The sequence below is a fragment of the Carassius auratus genome, unplaced genomic scaffold, assembly GCF_003368295.1.
Source record: "Carassius auratus strain Wakin unplaced genomic scaffold, ASM336829v1 scaf_tig00017060, whole genome shotgun sequence".
Classification (NCBI taxonomy): domain Eukaryota; kingdom Metazoa; phylum Chordata; class Actinopteri; order Cypriniformes; family Cyprinidae; genus Carassius; species Carassius auratus.
The window spans coordinates 256,234-280,010 of record NW_020524735.1 but is presented as its reverse complement, the minus strand read 5'-3'; the positions used below and the strand labels follow the sequence as shown (position 1 = coordinate 280,010).

At 39.5% G+C, this 23,777-nt stretch overlaps 1 protein-coding gene across 4 annotated transcripts in view; it reads left to right on the top strand.

Moving 5' to 3' along the window:
- Nucleotides 1–23,777, top strand: part of LOC113075438 (protocadherin-19-like) — a 53,750-nt gene that overhangs the window by 5,769 nt on the left and 24,204 nt on the right. The window contains exons 2-3 of one of the 4 annotated variants that reach the window (XM_026248148.1): nucleotides 781–895; nucleotides 22,713–22,771. In XM_026248148.1, coding sequence (XP_026103933.1) covers nucleotides 781–895; nucleotides 22,713–22,771 — 174 coding nt within the window. Of the gene's footprint in view, nucleotides 1–762; nucleotides 1,109–22,712; nucleotides 22,772–23,777 lie in introns of all 4 variants that reach the window. The other 3 variants (XM_026248147.1, XM_026248146.1, XM_026248145.1) reach the window with 3 other exon arrangements.

Below are 23,777 nucleotides of genomic sequence, written 5' to 3'. Positions count from 1 at the left end.
AGGAGCAGAGAACACAGGCTGAATCCAAATGAAAAGCACCGAAAGAGGAGCTTTGTGTTGTGTAGGCAGAGCAAGCGTAAGTTACGACGAATGTGTTCCCTTCAGAGGACATAAAAAGAAATAAGTGTAAGATTGTTTCAGGCTTTAAGATCTAATGATCCTCATGGGAAAAAAGTGAGAGGGGTCAGTGGGGAATAGCTAAGACAAAGATTGTTTACTACACCAAATCTCCTCATGAGCGCTCAAGTTTATGTTTAGATTGCAACCTAAGCATCCTTCGGGACAAGATCTCACAGTTTCTCATTTTCTATGATTAGAATCAAAACCCTCGAATCAGGTTAGCAGTAGCCACAGAGCGTAGCTCAGAGAATTGAAAATCACAACCCACCTGCCAGCGGGCTTGTTTGTAACACAAGCAAAAAAAAAAAAAAAAAAGCAGATAATTGCAGGCTTAACTTTAAATATTATTATATATGCTCGCAGTCACACTAAGAATCATGTGTCGCTGTGTGTGCTTCTGTGGTTTGGCATGTTTGCATGGTGCATGTGTGTTTGTGACAAGTCGAGTCGCCGAGCATGGAAATGCAAACAAATGAGGGACGTCGGCTCCATTGGCGGCCGGAGGTCGCTCGAATGTGGTCGCTCTCTCTTGTCCCATGATTGAATATGGGTCTGGCACCTCAGCCCATGCCAGGCAAGGATCTGGCACCGGCTGTGCGTGAAGTGAGAAAAGAAGAGCACTGCTTTATTGAGTCTGTTCAGTTTCTTGTACCTGCGCAGGGTGGCGGAGTACTCCTACGGCAACCAGAAGAAGTCCAGCAAGAAAAAGAAGCTGAGCAAGAACGACATCCGCCTGGTGCCGCGGGACGTGGAGGAGACAGACAAGATGAATGTGGTGAGTTGCTCGTCTCTCACCTCTTCGCTCAACTACTTCGACTACCACCAGCAGACTCTGCCACTGGGCTGCAGGCGCTCCGAGAGCACCTTCCTCAACGTGGAGAACCAGAACTCCAGGAATGCTGCACCCAACCATGGCTACCACCATACCTTCACAGGGCAGGGCCCTCAGCAGCCTGACCTCATCATCAACGGCATGCCGCTGCCTGAGGTGAGATTTGCTCCAGTCTGCTCCATCCTTCAGCCTGCCACGGCTACCAGCGGCAAGGGAGGGTGGGGTCGGGGGAGATCCGCAGCAGGGCCACTAACTCAACTCTGTCAGAAGCATTAAATCTGCTTACATATAGCTAGTGGTTACTTTTACTGGAGTTTGGGTACTTTGTGGTTGTTTTTTTTTTTTTTTTTGCAAGATAGGAAATTGGAAATATGGTTTCTTTTGACTAAGCCTTCAATGGTGCTCTCTTATCATACATTATTTGTTGGTGTTGGAAACCTAGGTATAGCTATATTAAAAAAAATTGAGCAAGCTGTCACTGGGCCGTTGCCAAAGTGGATTATTTGGCCACCTCTGTTTCTGCTTCTCTTTTCCGTGCTGAGCAAAAAAAGCTGTAGCCTGAACATCTGCCAAATGCACTGACCTGGCTAATCGGCAGAGCTGCATGTCATTTCAGGTGCAACCATTAGGAATAATCATTGCTTAAACAACGATTCTCACCTAAGTTCTCAATCTCCGTGGGTGGCATGCAATGGCTTTTGATGCACCCAGCTGTATTGTAGTGTCAGCTTGTAGTATCCGTTATAGTGGTATGGCTGTTTGAATCGTCAGGTGGTACACAAACTAACTGAGCACACATGATGAGTTTCACCGCTGGCTAAATCAGATGTAATTTGATTGGCTGGTCTTCGTTGTTAGTAAAGCCTGTGGAAATCAATGAAATATATGTTAATATAGCACTAAAATATTGATCCACAAGATGCTCAAAGTCGTATTGGAGATATTTAAAATCCAACTAGTTCATGGAGAAATATTCAGAAAGAAAAAAAAATCAACAATAAGGTCAGACTACACAGAGGTTAACATAAGACTTAAAGCTGCACGCAGGCTAGACAAAGAAATTGCGGTGTGTAACATCAAATGTAGTAGCTAGGCATGGTAGCGTAATCCTTTAATAAAACTACCTAAGCAGCAGGATTAAAGAACATCTATTTTCCTCATCTGATGAATAGACAAAGAATTAAGGGAGGGTGGTGGCGTGGGTTGAATACGCCTGTGCGGTAGTACAGTGAACTCTAATGCAAAGCTTTGTTGTTTCACTGCAGCGTTAGAAGAGGGAGAGAGATAGTGAGGCGGTGTATATATGCATCCTAAGGTCAGATGTCTGGGCCCAGCACATTTTCCAATTTCGTATAGGTCAGTGATTGGCCTGATAAGGGTGTGGGTTTATTTGTATGCTGGTTTCGTCATGTGTGACATTGTACCTGACACTGAAAAACATCTCTGACCACATTTCTGCATATTTCTCCACCAGAGGCCAAAGATGGGCTGACTACAGTCAGCCATATTCCATTCCCCTTCGGTGTGACATTTACAATATAAAGTGACTCGCCATTCAACATGCTGTATATGAAGAATGTTGTCAGTGTAATTACGCAACCATTTATGTAGGGCACAATCAAACATTGCAGCTGTTAAATGACCGATAATAGCTCTGTCACGGATTACAAGTCTGGGCTTGGAAGCGTTTGACTTAACAAGTCAGGGTTTCCCAGAGGTCTGCTAAGGACAAACTGTTTGGTACACAGTAGTGATTAACTGTGCATCTCCCTGCCCTGAAATATCAAGGCCTGTGGGCTGTTTTCCAGCGTTTTGTGATTCAGACATGATTTTGAGATGTGGATGTTTGTTTACTTCGCAGTCCCAGTTGGAGCTTTTACTCAGAAAATGTTTGTTTGGAAGAGTGCAATGCCAATTTTTCCTGAAGGACAAGAAATGTTGCAGAGTTTTGATTAAAATTCCACACTGATGGCTTATTGATAATGAAACAAATCTGACAATCTAGAAAGAAGATGCACCACATTTTATCCTACTGATAACATGCTTTTGAAAAGCACATCGTTTGCTTTTGTGTGAACACACAGAGCCAAGCACAACAGCAGTGGAAGATACACCTTTAATCTACAGCCACCAGTGAACCAGACACACTATTGTCCGAGACATTTTTATCTAAAGGGATTTGCAAAAAAATAAAGACAGAATAAAAATAAATAAATAAAATAATAATAAATAAATAAACCTGGTAAAATATCTAAATTGAATAGTTTAGGGGGAAAAATATACTTAAAAAAATATTTATTGTTGCAGGTGTGCTACAAAATATTTGACACGTTCACATTTGCACAAAACCTACGCACATAAGATCAGCACATAATTTTGCAACATTAAAAACATTTACAATTAAGTGACTCATTCTCCAATACTCGACTAATGGATTTAAAATGTTTCAGAGATTATGTAGCTTATTAATGCTAATGTTATGTCATTTATTAATGCTAATGTGCTACAAAACATGCAGGATAGAGGATGAAAGATGCATAGCAAAGAACGAATAAAAATATTTATAAATGCTAATGTATAAACAATAAAGTAAAAGATATAAAGCGTTAACAGTAGTTCATATTTCAAGGCTCTAGGTAAGCTCTGTGTTTGTGATACTGACTTTTTGGAGATGGTTCTGTGGTGTCAGTCTCTTAAGGGATTCGGATGCACTGTTTTATGAAAGCCGTGTGGTTAACCTGTCTCTGATTGTCTCCAATTGTCTCCAAAATAAGGTCCAGGCCGTAATAGAGATGTGGCTCTCTAGCCGATTATACAAGATCTGAAGCGATTCTTGCAGCATAAGCAGACATGACAGCCTGCTTAAACTAAAATGAAGCTTCGCTCCACCTGTGACATTGATAATAAACTAAAATTCTACCAAGTATTGATCTGCTTTTCATTAGTGCTTGGAGAAAGTCTCCTGCTATGTTATGCACTGTGGCTCCCCATAAATGATGAATGTTTTAAGGAGACTAAACTTACTATTTGTATTTTCTCTTCAGTTTTGAAACAGTAATTTAAGCACCGCTCCTCCAGATGCTAGCATTCTGTTACCAAATAAATTAGCTTATAAAACCCACTGCTAGCATATGGTACTCAGATACAGTATAATATTCAAGATCAGCCTGTCAATAAAGATCTGTATATTTTAGATTCATTTCATATGTACCACAGTGATACAGACAATTTAACATAAGAGTTGTCTTTTCATTGTAATGAAGCAAAGCTCTGTGTTGATATAATGTTAGCCCTATTCTCCAGGGTGTCAAACTAATCTGTAGTATTCATCATGCACTTAAAGCTTCACGATAAGGCTTCTTTGCACAAGACACATTTTCATGCCACATGAACATAATATACCTTTGCTTCATCTGCTGCCAGTCATTTCAGCCACTTAGGATTTTGTCTAATGTTTGGACTGCATCTTCTGAAAGAGTGGCTGTTGAATACGTGGCTGTTTTAGTTAAACCTTTGTTGGAGATTTTTTTTTCTCATTGTCTGTTGTTTGCATATCACTAATTGCAGTAACCATATGTGTATGTGTGTATATATATGTGTTTTTATTTTTCATGTTTAATTTCTTCTCAGTCAGTTGTTTTGTAGCACAAAATGCGGAAACACTTTCTATAAAGCCTGTATTTATAATATATTATAAGGGTATTCTTAAGGCATTATAATGAATTCATAATGCATTATATATAAAAATACATATAATATGTTATATCAACTCATGAATAATCATAACAATTATAATACATCATAATACTTACGTATTTGTGGTTATAAGTTTAAGAGTATGATTATTTATAACACACAATGAATATCATATTAAATCTGGGGCTAATATTAATTAATGCAATGTTTTATATGGTTACATTTTATTTTGATGGTCCCTTAATCAATCGACTATAAGCAACTTTGCAACTACATGCCAAATAACTCTCATTAGAGTATTAGTATGCTCAAGAATGGTAGAATCTATTATGGTAGAATAAGTTTACACTTGTAGTCAGTTTAGTCAGTTTATCTGTTGGTTGAACATCAAAATAAAGTATTAGCATATAATTACAGTAGCAAGCATACTAATACTCGACTGACCGCTAGTTGATATGTAGTTGCTTTCTAAAGGGTACCATCAAAATAATCAAACTGATATTACAATAAAAATAATTAAAAGCAAATATTTCATATTACACATTCATATGATTTGTTATCTGATCCTATGGCTGTTTGAGAAAAACTTTTTTTTTTGTCATTATTAATAATAATAATAAGATTATTATTACTACTACTTATTAGTGGTCTTTGACCACTCTTAGTAAAGTAGCATCAGAAAAATGGCCAGATGTGAGACTTATAATACATTATAACTATGAGAAATATATAAGTGGATGCAACATGTTCATTGTGTTATAAATCATCATACTCTTAAATGCTATAACCACAAATAAGTAAATATTATAATAAATTACAACTGTTCTTATGAATATTCATGAGATGATTTGATGAAGGTTTTTTATAATGCATTACACATTCATTATAATGCTTTAAGAAAACCCTTATAATGTATTATAAATACAGGCTTCATAGAAAGTGTTACCCAAAATGTTCACCTTTCAGGTCATGGTTTTGAAAATGTTTTGACTTAACTGAGCTGCTGTTGTTGTTGTTGTTGTTGTTTTTTTCTGACTTTCGTCAGACTAAGCCAATTAATCATTCTAAATCCCATACATGATAAGGTAAAGGACTCAGCATGTTGCCTCCCTGAAGGGCTTTCAGAAAAGCTTCACTGAACTGGGCTGCTCTGATGAAGAACTTGTATTAAGCCCCTTTCAATTAGGTGTGGAATTAATAAACAGAGAGAAAGAAAAGAAAAAAAGTGCAGAAATAAAACACAGACTGCCAACTACACCTAAACTTGAAATATTTTTATCAACTTGAGCTTTCCTGTCTTTCTTTTATGTTATGTGCCAAAGAGCAAAACAGACAGTACGAGAGATACAGCAGGAAGAAAAAGGATAAGGAAGTGAGAGATACGCCTTATCTCAAGTACCTTGAGATGCTTTCTGATTGGATTCTGGCAGATGAAGATGGGAGTTTTCAAAGAAGCTTATATTTGTAAGCCGCAGACTCTGTTGGCATTCTGCCTTCAAGAGTCCAGTGCCAACAGGAACATTTCCGGATTTAATAAAAGGGCCACTGTTCCATTAAAGTACAAATGTTCAACCGTTTGCTGAACTCTGATGTTCAAGTGAGACATTATTAGAGCAATATAGCCAAACAAACTCATTCTCTTTTAACTGTTTTGCTGTAGGCTGCAGATGAGACGTTCATAGCCTCATCTGGAATGAGAAAAACCCCTAATGCTGTCTTTGTGACTCCAGTCATGAGCTGACATAAGCACGTCAGAACGGCCAGCTTTCATTTAATGTCCGCTCTCAAACATTTAGGACAAAAGCTGACAATGTAATATCTCCCAGTTAGTACAAACACACACACACACACACACAAAGAGAGAGAGAGAGAGACTTAATAAGAAAGCATTTCTGACAGTGACATAAACTGGAAGCAAAAATGCAAGTCAAATTGGATTTTCTTTTTTCATTAACTAGTGTTTCGTGTTTTTGTATATACTGGTGCACAATTGATAGGTTATGAGATATATTAAAATCTGAACACATTCATGTTTGGACTTTTAAAATTATCTTTGCAGGTTAAAAAAAACAAACAAACAAAAAAAAAAAAACTCTTGCGAAGTAACAAATAATGTGTGATATCGCTGAGATCAGGGCGACACGCTGGAACCTGTGAAAAAGGACTTCTGATGGAAAAGTAGCTGGCCAGATACAGTTGAGACCCACAAGAGAGGAAAATAACTTTATAAATAATTTTCTCTCTCTCTTAGCCTCATCTCTCATTAACACAGATTTAGTTGCCAGCACTGAAATGCCTGTGGTTAAATTAATAGGATGGGAAAGGTCGGCCTACATTCTCTAACACAAGGCATTGCCACAGGGAATGACGAACAGACAACTTTCTACATGGTTTATCAGAATACCAGTGTATTTGTTCAATTATAAAGAGACGATAATGGACAAGGCGCACCATCAATTGCTTATTTTAACCACCAGACAATGTGGAATATTCAGAGTTACATGTGAAATGTGATAAACTGTAACAAACCATGTAGAAAGTTGTATGTGGATGTCTACTGACATAAGCAAATAAAGAACACTGAAGAAATACAAGAAAATCCAAGTGGGTGCAATTCAAACTGGTGGGTTGTATGTGTTTGTGCAAACTATCAAATTTGTGAGAGCAGATGTCCTTCCAAATATTTTTATACCTGCTTGCCAATTAAACTATCAGGGGATCTGCACATGGATAGACCTTTTAGGGAAACTGAATATCTACTTAACTCTCTGTTGTTTTCACGTTCAGTAATTTGCAATACAGTATAAACTATGGTGACTGAATCATTTTAAAGTGGGAGGCTATAAATATGCTCAAGTACAGAGGTGGAAAGTGCTTTTTTAGAACATGTTCTATACCGTCAGTTGATGGCCAGTTACTCTGGACGTTAACAGGATGTTCCCCAGTGCCGATAGTAAAGGATACAAAAAGCATTCAGGAGGTAAAGGAAGTTCCTGTGGCATTATGACAACAAAACATAAGAATAGCCATTATAAATACAGTATTGTATTCCAAGCTAAAATCTCAGACAAACACATTGACCTTTTGAAGTGGCCAAACGGTGTTTGTTTGTCTACTTTTCTTTTCACTTCAAATTGCTCTTTTAGTGCCAGGGACTGCATGAATTATCATAAATTGTATATATGAAAGATAGATAGAAAAAAAGGAGAAAGTTTAGGCTAACAGCGCCGAGCTCTTTTATCTCCAAAGTTATATATTACAAAAGCCTTGTGCAGCTGGTTAGAATGTGTGATATTGCCTCTTTGGTTGGTTTTTGCTCCTTTATTTTCACAGATTAATATCTGAACATGTAATTGCTTATGTATTGATCTGCGCTTGCCTCACTTTTCAGCATCTAATACAAACTTCTGATGTATTGAGTCAATTACATATCAAAAACTCTCTTTATTACTTGCCTCTGCTTTTCTTGTATTCATGGAAAAAAAGGTCTTTCTTGAGAGAAAGCGAACGAGAAATTGCATCATATATCTGCTGAGATTAATTTCTGCATTCACTGGTTTTCCAAGAGCAAGAATAACCAGCCCCTTTGTGGGTCTATTGGCAACTGGGTTATTTGTCTAGGTAGGCAGGGTGTGCTGAGTGTGTGGTGAGGTGGCTTAATGAACAGCGCGATTGTTGGCAGGCAGGCCGCTGTAGAGCTGTAGCGCTGAGAAAACAGCAGGCCAACATAATTGTGCATTGTTCAGCCATAGAACAGGAGGCAGAGCATGTAATGAGCTGTAGCACCCGCTCACGTCTTTCCTAATGGGCTATGGCCATGTTCATCCTTCAGGGGCCTTAGCCACTCCAATCATCGCTATCGTCCATTCCACCTCGACTTTCTTTCAAAGACCCCAGTGTCCCCCTTCCTCCTCCCTCCCATTTCTGACTGTTCTTTGTTTTTCTTAAAGGGACAGTTCTTCTGAAAAGGAAAATTCGGTCATTTACTCACCCTCATGTCGTTCCAAACTTGCATGGCCTCTTTTCTTCAAAGAAAGAAATTTGTACTGGTTTGGAACAACAAGTGAAAGAGAGAGAGTAAATGAAAGACACGGGCCAACAAGAATCTTGGTAACAAAGTTCAAGTTCTTTGAGAAATATGTTGATGTTATTTGCAAGATACAATGCGAATATTTCTCAAGTTTGTTTGCTTTTTTCAAAGGGTTGGGCAGGTTTGATCCTGTTTTGCATTTTGATTGCTCCAGCCTTGTGCATAAATGGGATTCCAGTAGGCCTACTTCACCGATTTGTTGCTTCTTGATGTTTTTTGTTTTTTTTTTCGTTTTACCTGAAAGCTTGAGACATGCTGAGCCAAAAGCGCTTGAAAACCCGACAGACCAAAATAAACATCAGCTAGTGAAAAGCCCCTGAAATTGAATGTCTATAATTCAGCAGAAAAGGCAAAAACGATTTTAAGCCGCCCTTTTTTCTGAGACCACTCCGCAAGACACAATGGCAGTTTGCGTTGACTCTCTCGTCACGTCCAGCATTTGATATCCTGCATCCAGAGAGCCAAAGTTAATGAATGAGATCGGTGTGTTCTGATTTGCTGCTCTGTTTCTGGGCACTGTGCTCCCAGCAGGGGCTCCAGCCTCTCTAACCACATTCTGACAAGACAGCTGCTCTGAAAGGGAGACCGATGAAGAATGTGAGCGAACGAGAGACTGGAATCACATGGGGTTAAGGAGTCTTACTTCGCGACTGTAATGATAAGGAATTAATTTGTCCTTTGGGGTGCAGGTCACTCCAAAGATGTGCGCTTGGTCGGCCAAACTTTTGAGACATCATTAGCCTAAAGCAAACCGACAAAGCCCGTTATAGCGACAAAAACACACCGCTGAACGCACAAGTTGATCTGTCACAAATATTGCTGGAGGGGGTGGTGCGTGGAGGTGTGTTATTCTCTGTTCATCTCTTGTTTATTATGTCTTGGGTGTTTCATATAACAAATGGAGAGAGACAGTTTTCTCTCAGGGGTTCTTAGCTTCTCCCCACAGAGCGTGATTAATTGTTATTGTGGTCTATTTATATGTCGTGTCCTGAAATACGAAGGTGCAAGAGAGGTAGCTTGACAATGTAGCTTGGGGCTCTCGCTGACAGTGTTTGCTTTATGGTATTTTCATATTTAATGGCCTCTGCTGATTTAGTTACTTCAAAACATTGCTCGCCATTAGATAGAACACATGTACTTGTGAGCCCTTCCTGCCATCGATGGCCCTGTGCGACGTCCTGCTTATGTTTTATAGGCATGCAAATGCACGGCTAACAGATACACAGAGATTCACAGGAATATCTTTCATCTGTTTGTGTCTTAATAATGATTGCTCGACAGGCTTAAGACCAGATTTGACCTTGTTGTGCGCGAGACAACTCACCCTGGTTCAGAGGACTCCAGTGGTTTAGCTGCTAGAATGACCAGGCTGCCAGGATGGAGACCGTGGGCAGGCAATCGCGCAGAGTTAGTAGAGGGATGTTACCTGGGTGATGCTTACTGGGCTGGGTAGGGAAAGAAAGAGAGACAGGGAGTGTTTCTAATTATAACACTCCAGTCGCAGTGCTGTGGTGGGCTGTAGCTTGCATGAGCAGCCGCAGAAAGCTGACTTTTGGTTTAATTTGGAAGACTAGCAATAATCCAGACTAAATCTCTTAAAGCTGCAGTTTCCCCTCTGTCGGATTGAGGGGCAGTCTTAAAAGGATAAGATGTGCTTATCACAGTGCTTCCCTCAACACTTCCTAGTGACTTTCAAAAAAAGTGTATATAAGAAACTGGATCCAGTCTGATAACGTGGCCATTTTTTAGTGATTACGTGTCACCTAGAATACATAGATATGAGAGCAGAAACTACTGAGATCATGCAATATTTGAGCAAGTGAGTAAAACAAGCAATAGCATGCTATTAATTCCTAAGGCGGGAAAACACAGTGTGTTAGGAAGCTTAATGCTGTTTTTGGTTTAACAACATTCTCTAAATTTCCTATAAATATAAATCTGTTTTCCATGGGTCACATACGTATATCTATATAGCCTCTTACAAATCAGTCTCTGTGTTACTATTTAGACATTAACATTTGACTATATCTAATTCTTAAAGGGCCAACCATTTTTAGATTAGTTTAAGTTTATGTTGTTCCAAAGCTTTATGACTTTCTTTCTAATCTGAAACACAGAAATCTGTCACACTTTTAGCAGATTTCAAAACAAAAACTGTTGACCAAAATGCTGTAAAATTGAATAATACCATACTAGTATACTGTAGTATCTTAAAGCGATCGCACACCGGACGAGAAGCACAGCACTACGTCGTGTCGCACCACATCGCGTCGCACCACATCGCGTCGCACCACGTCGGGTTACGTCTTTAAAATTCAAACACATCATTTTCTACGAGTGTATGAACGCGGGTGGCACCATTCAGTGTCTGTCAGCGGCGCCCAGCTACGACTTGGGATGCTGTTCAAATTCCTGCCGCACCACAGAGCGCCATCTGCATAATTTTATATTAAATAAGCTTGAAATTGAGCTTGTGCGTATAGAATGTGCGCATCCGGTGTGTGATACCTCGAGATGTCCTAGACGCGGTGCAGCGCTTCTCATCCGGTGTGCGATTGTCTTTAAGCTACATCTAAAACAACTAAGATTTAGGAAGTGACAAAAAAAAAAAAAAATGGAAAAAAAGGTGTTACAAATGTTTTTGTCCCTACAATCAAAGGGCTTCGATTTTATGGACCAATAAGAAAACCCTGAAAGGTGTGTTTTGAAATACAGAGGTTTTGTGAAATCATCCTTTTCGTAATTCAAGACTCAGCTGTTTTTTATTTATTTATTGTATATTAATATTTTATTCCAGGGATTGGATTGACAGGAATGCATAAGTACACCGTTTCGGTTTTGACTTTGAATACAATTCTCAGTTGGAGTGATGGCGAGATGGCTGGAAGTTTTATTTACTCGCTTGATGTAACGCTGCAAAACAAACATTTGTAAAGTGGATAACTCTTAGATCTGGAAGGGAGTTGGTGAACAAAGGCTGCAGTTGTCATTACGTGAATTATTTATCTTTTTTTTTTTTTTTTTGCATCGAGTCACAAAGCGAAATGCGAACACATCCAAATTGAGCCTGTTTGTTTAAAGCGCTGTTAATGAAGTGTTACTTTTTTCTGTTTTGCTTTCGGCTGTCTCACTGTCAGGGCTGCTAGGGGGAACAAGCACTAATCCAGCACGTCATGATTTGTGTTGTTTGAAATTGCATGAAAGCGAGAGGCTGCCATGTGTCTCACGGGGTTGAAGAACGAGAGAAATAGGACTCCACAGGGGCAGAGGCAGAGAGAGAAACCTTTTTTGGTCTAGAAAGCGAGTATCCAGTGGGGAGACAATCACTCAGGGAGCAATGCAAAAATAGAGGTGCATGTGTGTAGATTCTTGTTTACAACTGGGTACCTTTTTAACCTCCTGTTAACTGCATGCTCCTGAGAGCATCTGTTCTCCACTGAGAGAGGGGTGTCATTTGATTTTTTTTCTGTCTGAATTCACCTTAAATGAAATGCTTTCTGGGTGTTAATTAATGAAAAATCCAACTGCGGAGGTCTGTTCAGGTTTTCATGAGCGAACCTAACAATATTAGAGAAATCCATTTGGTCAGAAATCACTACGTATTGGTTTCGAAAAAACAAAAGGAGAAATAAATGTTCTCTCTCTCTCTTCATTCCCGATTGTCTCGCTGTATTGTTTAGGCTGACCTCGGCTCGAGTGTAACTAATGATCTCTATTAAAGCGGGCCTGTTAACTAGGACAGTAATTATGTCGCATTTATCTGAGGGACTGTTTGCAGTCTTGGCAGGTTTGTCAAGCCACACTCGCATTATGGGAACTATAAAGGTAGACAGTTGATTACGATAATTATAATGAGAACATTAGAGAGAATAACAAGGATTTTACTAATTAAAAAGTAAAAATGAGTTTGTTGGCATTTATATCGACAAAATTGGAAAGGATATGTGGAGAGTTTTCAAATGAGAGAAGGAATTTGAAATACAGCGAAAGACTGAAAAAAACGTACTTTGTGTAAATAATTACCTGAGCGCAAGCTACTAAAATCTCCATCAAATTCCCAGTGTAGATGTTACAACCTCATTTTAAAGACTCGTTTTGAAAAAAAAATGTCTTAAATTGCTTATTAACCTACAGCCTGGGACCCCAGGTGTCAGATCTCCTCTGTTTCTGCTAATCAGGGGAAGTGCTATTTTTCAAAGCTCGAACTGTGCAAAATTGGAGCTGTTGGAGAACTCTTAGCTTGGCATTATTCTCATCTAATGAGTGTAAGAGAGCCCAATTATTTCACTTGCCATCAAAACAGAGGAAGATTAACTCTTTTCCACTTTGACACTCTCCAGCAGTACTATCTTTTTATAGATGTTCACACTCTTGATCTGTCTATGCTTCACTAATGTTATTCAATTTTTTTTTCATAGCAACTGCTGTGTGTGCTCATGTGTGTGGCTATGCTATGCTTTTTTAGCGCACAATAGCTTCATCAACAAGTCTGCCACCTGAACAAAAACACAAAGAGAATCCTGCAGCTCCTCATGCAAAATGGCTACGACTTGTCATCTTTCTGTGGGGAGTGGCATTAAAGCACTAAATTAGAGATAAAGTCACACTGCACATACGGAGGGGAAACATTTTCGCCCAAGCTTAGCTTGAATTTCAGTTAAGTGGTTGGTTTTGAAGCTTAAATTGTTCAACTGCAGAGGGATTTCATCACTTTGCTTTTGAAAAGCATATTGTAGATTAAATGGAAAGGCCACAGTTGGAGCTCTGAATAAATAAAAAGAGTCCAGCTCAATAGGATATCTCATTTTTTTATCAGTCTGCAAGAAATGGAATTGGCTGCTAATCAGGAGGAGCCGAATAACAAGAGATGAATTAAATGATTCACCACTGCTCTGACACAAAGACAAAGTCAACACAATCTGAATCTGAACAGACACAGTCAAGCATAAGATATGTCGTGCTTCGAAAACCACTGTGCATGAGGAAAAATACATGAATGCACACCCACATGCACCTAGACGGCTTTGATAAGAGACTATTACCATGCTTTGTTTAAAGCGCAAGCCAAATGATTTCAGCTCTTTATTTCAGAGAAGTCATTGTGACAATAGGTGGTAGCACTGTGGTGGGTGATGCACTAGGCCGTATGTTGTTGTTTTCATTTATTTTTTCACGATCCCCTCACCAACCTCCCCCCAAACCTTTTTGGGCCTAAAGATGGTCTAATACAAATTAAATTAAAGAAAGTCCACGCAGATAATCCTGGTGTGTTTCAGCTGCTGTGGTGGCATGGGGTCGAGCCCGTAGCATCTGGCCCTCCTCGTCACAGCAAGACCACAAAATGCTGCACTCTCTCTGGGAGCCGGAGCAGAGCACCCCCCACCACCACCCCCCACTGGCCCACTTAGGAGTGTGTATGTGCACACATGTGGTCAGGCCCAGGATGTGGGAATGTAAAACAAGGGTGTGAGCCTGTCAGCTTGAATGTGAAGTGTGTTCCTGCTTATGTGGGTTTATCAGTTTGTACAATGTTAAAGGATGTAGGAAAGGGTGTTAAATAAGTGTAGCGGTGCAGTGGGGAGGAGGTTTTAAAGCAAATTGCTAATTGAAAATCAGAAGAAATTAATTCTTTAATTAGCCCCGTATCTGTCTGCAATCCCTCGTGTAACGCACAGAGCAAGGGTGTGAGGGGACGTTGTTGTGGAGTGGTGATAGCAAACTGTCAGCACCCTGATTAACATCTGCTCAACGGTCTATAGATGAGCCACTGATGTGTGCCGAGGCAAAACTTCAATGCTGACAGCTGCTGAAAAAGGCCATTTCAAATATTAGGAGCAGATGTATGCGATGTGGCTTAATCTGAACGCTAACTACTCTTACAGTATTGCATCATGAATTGTGCTGATTGGGTCAAGCTTGTTATGATTACAGTGGAGTTTTTATCCGCCCATCTGTCCATTAGGGCAACACGGGACCATCCAGCCACTACTACGTCTGTCATCCAGCAGTGCGTAGTAGGGTGCAAACAAACATAGCTCTTACTAATGTTGAGTAATGATAGAAATACAAATTCATTTACATTTAGATAAATATAAATGAGCTACGTATTAGAAGAGCAGCTTTTTAAAATGTAAAAAAAAAAGACTAGTATTAACTTTATATTCATATACAATCACCTTTTCAATGTTCTTTCAGGTTTCAGATTTTGGTAAATAATAAAAAAATGACATTCTTCATAAAAAAAAGGGAATGGACTTATTGTCAGTAAGATGTCACTAAAAAAATTTAATTATATATATATATATAAAAAACATTTAGAAAAATTCACCATTTAAAATTCTGTCAGCATTTATGCCATTTATTTATTTTTTAATCTGTAGAACACAAACGATGGATGAGGACTAAGTCTTTCGAAAGCATTTTAAGTTAACATCATTGGATCAGTGAACGATATTTGAAAAACCCTCATGAACCACAGATTTTTAGATAGGCTTGAGTCTGTATCATTCCACACTGAGATTGCCATACCGAGCTCTGGAGCATGGGATTTGAAGCCAAATATGCGGTAAACATAGTTTTTTTTTGACTAAGTGGGGAAGGTTGGAAGGATTAGTAAAAGATAATGAAGTTCCACCTGCATCCTATTGCAATTCCTGTTTGCACATTGCATCACATTTCAAGCACACGTTCTTGTCTGTTAGGAATGTCAATAAGGAGATGTCAATAAGGAGGCTGGCTCAATCCATCTCAGAGAGGAGAGAAGAGAGAGATGAAAACACAGAGTGAGAGAGAGAAAGTGCATTTGAGGCAGAGACAGACAGGGTGTGTATCCGAGGAGACTAAGAGTCTGTAATGAGTTGATGCAAATTTTCATCCACAGAAAAAATAAAAAGCCTGGTAAGATGCCTTTGTGCCTTGTCATTGTGAAGAGAGGTGCCATGCCTTCAGCGGGGAAGGCGAATGGGCTGAAAGCATGAGAGGAGGGTGGGACGGTCTGTTAGACATCTCAGTACGCTGACAGATATTTGGGAGAACATACCCTGAGATACTATGTCATTATTTTGGATCAAAGTGTCAGGCGGGTGTATGATTTACACTCGTAACAAAAGCAGCATCCAGAATGGATGAGTCAGCACTCTCTGCTGGAGCCCAGTGCTGGATATTACACTGATGTAAAGGTGTTCACATCGCTCATCTCCACTCATGCCCGCCGAATCAGTCTCTGTGTGTATTAGGGAGTGTGTCTGTGTGGGACAGAGGGACACAAAGATGCATGACTATGGTGTAAAATGACTCAAAGGTGCTCATCTTGAGCTGTGAATATAACAGGTGAAGCACTCCCTCTCTTCATGTTCAACAGTGCATCTAGAGTCGTTATGCATCTATCTTTCTTTCTGTCAATGATGAGCAAACTCTAATTTGAAGAATGAGCTAATTTAGCACCATTAAAAATGCTAGATGTTACAAACAGTGCTGTTTAAGGATTTAAATGAAAAGAAAAACCTATATTATTGTTTGAAAATTAATTTATATCGTTACTTTTTATATATTTATAATTTATAATATTCATGATTACTTTTAAACAACCATTCAAAAGTTTGGGGTCGGAAATAAATGCTTACCTTTGCTCATTAAGCAGGATTGCATTACATTGACCATAATAATATTAAGTTTCACATCATTTTCCACAAAAATATTAAACCGCTGTTTTTCAGTAAGAATTCAAAGACTCTACTTGAATAACCTGCGTGTGTCACATCCATTTATCTGAAAGCTAGTGAACCTGAACAGGTTTGTACATACTGCTATTATCTTGTATCATGACGACTATTTTTTTTTCATCCCAGGTGAGGCCAGGTGGATATGAGGAGACTTTTGAACGAAAAGAGTGAATGTCTTTTAGTCCAGGCATTTGAATTAGAATAACATCCCATATAACTGCAGCCATTTGAGTTTCATTAGTTCCTATGGCTAAATTGTCCTTTGAAAATGCAATGTGATAGTCAAGGCCCCCCACCCACACACTATTACAGTCACACACACACACACACACACACACACACCCCTTCCCTTTTATTATGACCAGGCTGCTTCCTGTAAAACATCCAAGATTGTCCATCCGATTGTGAATCTATGAAACACACACAGATACACACTGCGGGTTGAGAAGGATATCGCCATGTCGAAAGAACTATTTATAGTGGACAGAGTATCTGATCAATTCCCAAACACCACAGGCCAAAAACAAACAACACAAGTCTTCTTGTAAAAGAGAAATATCAAAGTACACACACACACACACAATACAGAGGATCCGAAAGGAGTGTCACAATAGTAATGTGGCCTAACATTTGCAAACAGAGTAATAGTACACCCTTGAAGATATACATGAAAGGAAAGGTTACATGTTTCCATCATGATAAAAGGCAGAGAGTTCTGACATATGATAACTGTATGAATTATTAAAATAGTTGATATTAATGTATTAATCACTCACAAACTATATGACGTTTATAGCCTTTAGAAGATGCAGATTGAGTCTTTTACAGTATCAAACAGAAGGGCATTTTCTTTCTCTCTTCTCGCTTAGCGGTGTAACTGTTGATCTGGGAAATACCCTTTCCTGTTTTTTGTTGTTTGTGAGAGCTTTGTGATTGTTTTCTTAAAGGAAATATATCTGCTGCAGTTCGCAGGAAAAGCAACTCTAAACGAATGAGGTAGGGAAGCGTATTGTGTTTACTCATTTGTAACACACTGTTTAGTCCCCATGGAGCATTGCTTTAGTTAGTGGAATAATGTGAAGCCGGGTAGACAGATGTAACCGCAGAATGTCGACTTAGAAATTATTCCTTTATCTAATTTTTGTGCAATCGTTTTTGAAAATACAAATCACTTTGGACCAACTGGGTAAAACAACAACAACAACAACAACAACAAAAGAAACATTCAGTTTAACACTCCAGAAGTGTTTACCCTTAGAAATGGTTCCCTTTCATAATAAGATGGATTTGCAATGGACTAAATTGAGTTGAGTGTGAATTGACAGGTGATGAAGTGGAATGATCTCGAGGATATGGCAGCTTATTTGTCACATAGGCTCCCGTGGCGATTGATTTGTTATAATTTGTGTTCGTAGGTAGCCGCCCGCTATTAAATGTCAACAAGTCTTCATATTCATCATGGCTCCTGCAGAAGAAGCAGAAATAGAAAACGTAATCTCATCCTGATGCCAGGGCGAGCCTGAGGCGCTCCTTCACCTCCCTTCATACCGTTGAGCCTCCCCTAGGGCTCACACGGTCTGGAAGAGAAGGGGTGGGGTGGGGGGGATATCTATAATCTAGCAGATGGCAAAGGATCTATGGGAAATTCTATAATCAGGGGTTGGCAACCTAACACGGGCTGAGGAGCGCCGTGTTTCTCTGAGCTGGGGAAGCAAGGATAAACCAATCCTACTAGGTGCAGAGATGAAGCCGTGGTGGTCCGTTCCTGTCATGGGTGCCATGCCGAGCAACAGTTCAGCGAGACGAGCAGCTTAGACATGCCATAGATCCACCATATAGATGGTGCATCGAATGAGAAGGCTTTAAGAGAGTAGGAGGCAAGAAAACAATAAATAAAAAAAAAATTAAAGAAAGGCCGGCATGCTGTAGAAGGAAGAAAGGGAGAGTGCGTGATGTCTTTGAAGAGTGACTCCATGTTGAGATTGGCTTTCAATGTGCCGGCGGGTGTGAGACTCCCCTGCTCAATTCACGCAGTCAAACGGCATTTGTAGACATATAGACATCTCATAAGCCTCTGTGGAAAATGCCACCCTTGCTACAGGCTCATTTCTGCTCCTATCACTAAGCCCCGCTCAACAAAGCCTGTATCCAGTGTTTTTATTTTATTTATTTTTTTATTTTACAAGAAAATAGCTATTCACTACCTGCCTTTGCCTCATGATAACCTCTCCTCAGTAAGCTCCTTGTGGATGGAGGAAAATAAACAACAGGACTCATTATGAGTACCGATTTCCTCCCAGCACTCTGGGGACTGTGTAAATAAGCCTTAAGATGACTGAAAAGTCAACTTCCAAATATCACCGAGCACCAAACTGCTATTAAAATGAGTAAATGGAATGGCTTTATTTTAATTGAGGCCCTTCATGTTCATGTTTTTTATTCCATGTAATAAATATTGCTTTTTTTTAAACATTTTTTATTTAACCACAGCATTTGTATTCGGTGGAAGCGCAGTGAGAATATGCTTTTCCGCCACTGACTGTGACATATTAGGAGCATTTGAACTGTAGTGGAGTTAGAAGAAAAAGAAGACAGATTTTTTTATGTCCCTAACCACTCCCTAAAATGAAAAAAAGAAAATGCTTCAAGCCTTAATTTAACTAGTTTTGTGCCCTGAAATGAATTACAATCAGAATGAATAGGCATTTTATCTACAGTGCTGAAAACAAGGGTACAGTCTGATCATTATTAATTGCTGTTATAACGTGAGTTTGAATTACTGTTCAATTTGAGTGTGTGAATGCATATACAGGCTGATGTACCGGTCTCAGAAGAGATAATACATAAATTGGAGCAGAGGTGTGACAAGTATGTTTTTTTCATTCCTTTGCCACCTAAAGAACTCCGCTTCGCTCACTCGGTGCATCTGGCCCTCATACAATGAATGCTCTCACATCCGGACTACGGAACCAATTGTCACGCTGAGAAGAAGGCAAATCAAATCTCACAGCAGCAACTAAGCGAGGAGATTGCTTTTCCTCTCCGCTGGCAGAAGTTGGAGGAGTTAGGTGGGGAGGGTTGTTGGGGTTAGAGGCTGCGGGTTAGAGAGAAAGAAAGAGAGAGAGAGGGAAAAATGAGGTTAAGGTCTCGTTCACTGCCCTCTTTCCATTACTTTCCTCTCCGGCCCTTCCGCTTTCGTTCATAGAGCTCTTATGGTGTGATTTGGCCCAACGGACCCTCAAGTATGTGGGAAGGAACACAACGGTAATTAAGGGGATAGGGAGACACCGGCCGCCAAACTGGGGCCTCTCAGATCATAACAACACATAGTAGAACCTGATTAAGTAACCATTTGTGGCAGCTCATCTGCAGTTTAAGCAGCCCTCATCTCAGAGCCTGAAACCCGACCTCTTTGAAAGAAGTATCGATAGCCCTTATGATTTGGCGGTCAGCGGTGTAGGCATACAGTACATTACTTTACAGGAAGAATGCCGCTAATGCATGGAAGCTCTCTGGCATAAAGACCTCGAAGTCGAAGGGCGCCTTTTAAATGCCCTCTGGCCATCAACCAGAATTAATGAAAAACGCAAAGGAACATTGCGCAATACAATTGATATGCCTTTTCGGGTGAAGCTTACTAATTATGACGATCCATTAGTGAATCATCACCACACATCAGTAGATGCTTTTGTTTTGGAATAATGCCACTTATCTATTACATTCTTCAAAGAATGTGTTGATATCTGCACGAAGTCAGTACTTTCGTAATCTCCAGCAGTGAGAAGTCTCTGTGGAACAGCAGCCGCATTTACATAACTGACGCTATTACTCCAATTAGCCCACTCTGATATAAGCAGAGAGATCAAAATGTCAACAGAAGGAAATCTGCTGAGATGACTGAGCCTGCATCATCGATTGCACCTCTTCTCGTAAAAGGGTCACCGATCCGCGCAGCATAACTTCGTTTCAACAGGGCTCTCATTTGTTTTAAGTGTCGCGGCCGAGGAGAGCGAGAGCAAAGCTTTATATGTGCAGATACACGAGAAGGACTGCCTGGAATCTGGCTCTCCCAGCAGAGCTCCGAATAGCGCCGCTCAGAACCAATTACGGGCCGGCCACTCGGAGGCAGATCATTTGGAAATTTGTATACTGTCTTTCCCCATACTCAGTCCATTGTTGTTCATTAATCTTTTTGTGGATGACCATGGAGATGGAAAAGCTCTGTAATGAGTTCTCAAAGGGACTAAAGTAGAGCACAGGTGCATAAAAAACAAAATTTTCTGCACACACACACACACACACACACATATATATATATATATATATATATGCCTGTCTTGTTACTGAAATAATTGCTTATGTCCATTACTTTGATATTAATGGACTCAAGCCAGACAAGAACAAAGAGGCAAATAAGTACCTTGTGAGCTGCAACGAGAACAAACAAGAGTATGTTCCAAATCGAGGTCCGCTAATATAATGTTAATTAAAATGGCTTTTTACAAATTATCTCCTTGATTACAATGACTTAAGGTTTAATTAGAGCCATAGCAAACACCCACACAGGGAAGAACATACACACACCCCACACGCACACAAAAGAGAGCGTTAACCTTCAGTAGGTTCCGATTTCACCAGCCCAGAAATCTCAATTAGACCCCTGGTCAGCCGTCACTTGTAATTAAAATATTATCATGCGTGGAGGTAATTAAAGAGTGTGGAGGTGAGACGGTACGCATTAATACCCTGTAAAACATGAAAGAATTTGTGAAATATGTAAAAGTTTGTTCCCGTAAGTAGGATTTAATAAATCTATTTTGAAATTAATTCCACTAACATGTCACTTCTAAGTGTTTACAGTTGTTGACGAACATCTTGCGCTGTATGGTTCTCCTAGCCACTGTTAAAATGCAAAGATGGCGAAATGTGCAAGTGTTTGGGATCATAGATCTTTATGCAGAGTTATTCCATCTGTGAGTATGATAGCTTGTATCTGTCTCCCAGCAGCTAGTCTGGATGCCCTGGCTGGCGGCATAATCATTGGTCGTGTTGCACCGTCTGCATTAACCTTCTTATCGTCTGGGTGACTGCTGTTGTCAGGGGGCTGATGGCTAGACAAACCCCTGGAAGGAAGCCATTGACTTTCTTTTTCAATCTTGGTTTAGAATCAGCTTAAGCTGGAGCTGAGAGAGGAGGCAGGTTTCTCCCCATGGAAAATACCTGCATGTTTAACCTAACTAGCCAGTTAGATTCAAAAGGTTTTAATTACAAAGCTGCCAGTTTCATTCACATCATTATGCCCCAACAGAGAATCAGTCATTAACAGCAATAATAATTTACATATATTTGTTTACCAAATAACTGCATGGAGACCTTTTGGCATGGAAAGAATAGAAATGAATAGAACTTACCAACTTTATACCACTGACTTAAGAACATGTCTGTCTTAACACTCTCATTCCTGCAAGTCACAAGACAGAGGATTGTGAAATTAGTCATGCTGTTTACAAAATTTAATGGCCAAATATAAAATGACATTAAAGTCTTTGCATAATTCATGATTTTGCTTAATTTCATAACACTGGTAATACCGCCACAAATATACTGTGAATACTTGATCTATATCACCCAGTTCTGTGTATTTCTAGTCATTTATGCAAAAACCGCTGCTTTCCAGAAGACTCTGAAGTCTCTTTTCAGTGTGGGTTAAAGAGTCATCATATGCAGATCATTGAGGCCTTTTCATCTGCATTTGCAAAGTAAAATAAAATCCCCTGGCATGCTCTTAATTTCCTTCCTGCACTTATTTATTTCTGTGATATGTTCACATTAGCATCCTCAGAAGTGGTGTGAGGAAAAGTGGCACTAGAAGAGAGAAAACTTTCTTCTCTAACCCCCAACCCGTCCTCTATTCCCCTATCTGGCTTAATGACATTTTGAAGAGCGTGGTCTGACTAAGGATGGTTTTGTGGGTGGGGGGAGGCTGGAGGAGTGACGACAGGAGCAGACTCACTGCAGCAGAACAGGCCACATGTGCTTAGAAAGAGAATGGGAGAGTTTGCCTTCGAAAGCCCAAGCAGTTAACTAGAGTCTTTGTGTAAAATAACATTTCTATTGAAAGGCAATTACTGGTGACGTTATTTTAGTTGCTGCATAATTAAATTCATTTTTGTTCTCTCTCTCTTTCTCTTTCTTTTTCTTTCTCTCTCTCTCTCTCTCTCTCTCTCTCTTTAATTCTGTCTCTTTCCCCCAGACGGAGAATTATTCCATTGACTCCAGTTATGTAAACAGCAGAGCACACCTAATTAAAAGGTATGTCTTTATAAAGCAATCAGATTAACGTACCTCACTGTTTTTGAGCGGTCAGATCATAATTTATTTATATATATTTTTTTAAACTGGTACATTTTTTATGTTGCTCACCATTTAATAAACACCTCATTTGCATGTGTGATGAGCAATACAATTTATGTACTGTATATTCCACTTTCTCTCACCTTGACTGAGCAGACTAAGATTTTTTGGGTCTCTGATGTTGGATATTTCGGAATGAGATGTTTTTGCATATAAGTTTCAATGGATAGACATACGGTACAGTTCAACAATCATTTTATCTCACAAAAAAAAAAAAAACTCATCATATGACCCATTTTATATGATATTTGTCTTTTTAAAAAAAGCTGTTGGTTCATAAACCATCTTAAGTTTTGGCCACATACTGTAGGCAAAATATTAATATTGAACATGTTTAGAAATGGCTAGTGTTAAGCTTTATTTACTCCGTATCATAAGTGATTAAGTACATCCGCATCAAGTAGTTCTCCTTGCTTCCCCAATATGAATAATTCCATCAAATCCCTGCAAAAACGTGTATACATATTACATGTTAGAGAATATTAAAACTGTAGCCAAGAGAAGAAGATTTGGCGGTTAAGCTACATCCATGTAGATGTTAATCAAATTGCTAAATCTACAATAATTTAAATCCTGGAATTTCAGAGGATTCTTCCTCTGTACACAAAAGGAGGGCTTTGTTAGGCTACGGAGATAAGAAAAAGGTAACCTTATTTTGCATTGTGGAAGAAAAGAGCATGGACAATAGATCCTTTGTACTGACAGGACTTGGCCAGCATTCCTGAGTAAACCTAAAAGAATGCTATTGACTGACATGGAGCATTGGCATGCAGACATCCCTAATGAACGTCCTCGGCTGCCTGGGGGCCCGGCTGCTACGGATGTGCACAAGGGCTGCAATGCCTCTCTTACCTGGAGCAAAAAAAAAAAACCTCAGTCATGCATTTTTCAAACCAATTACAGC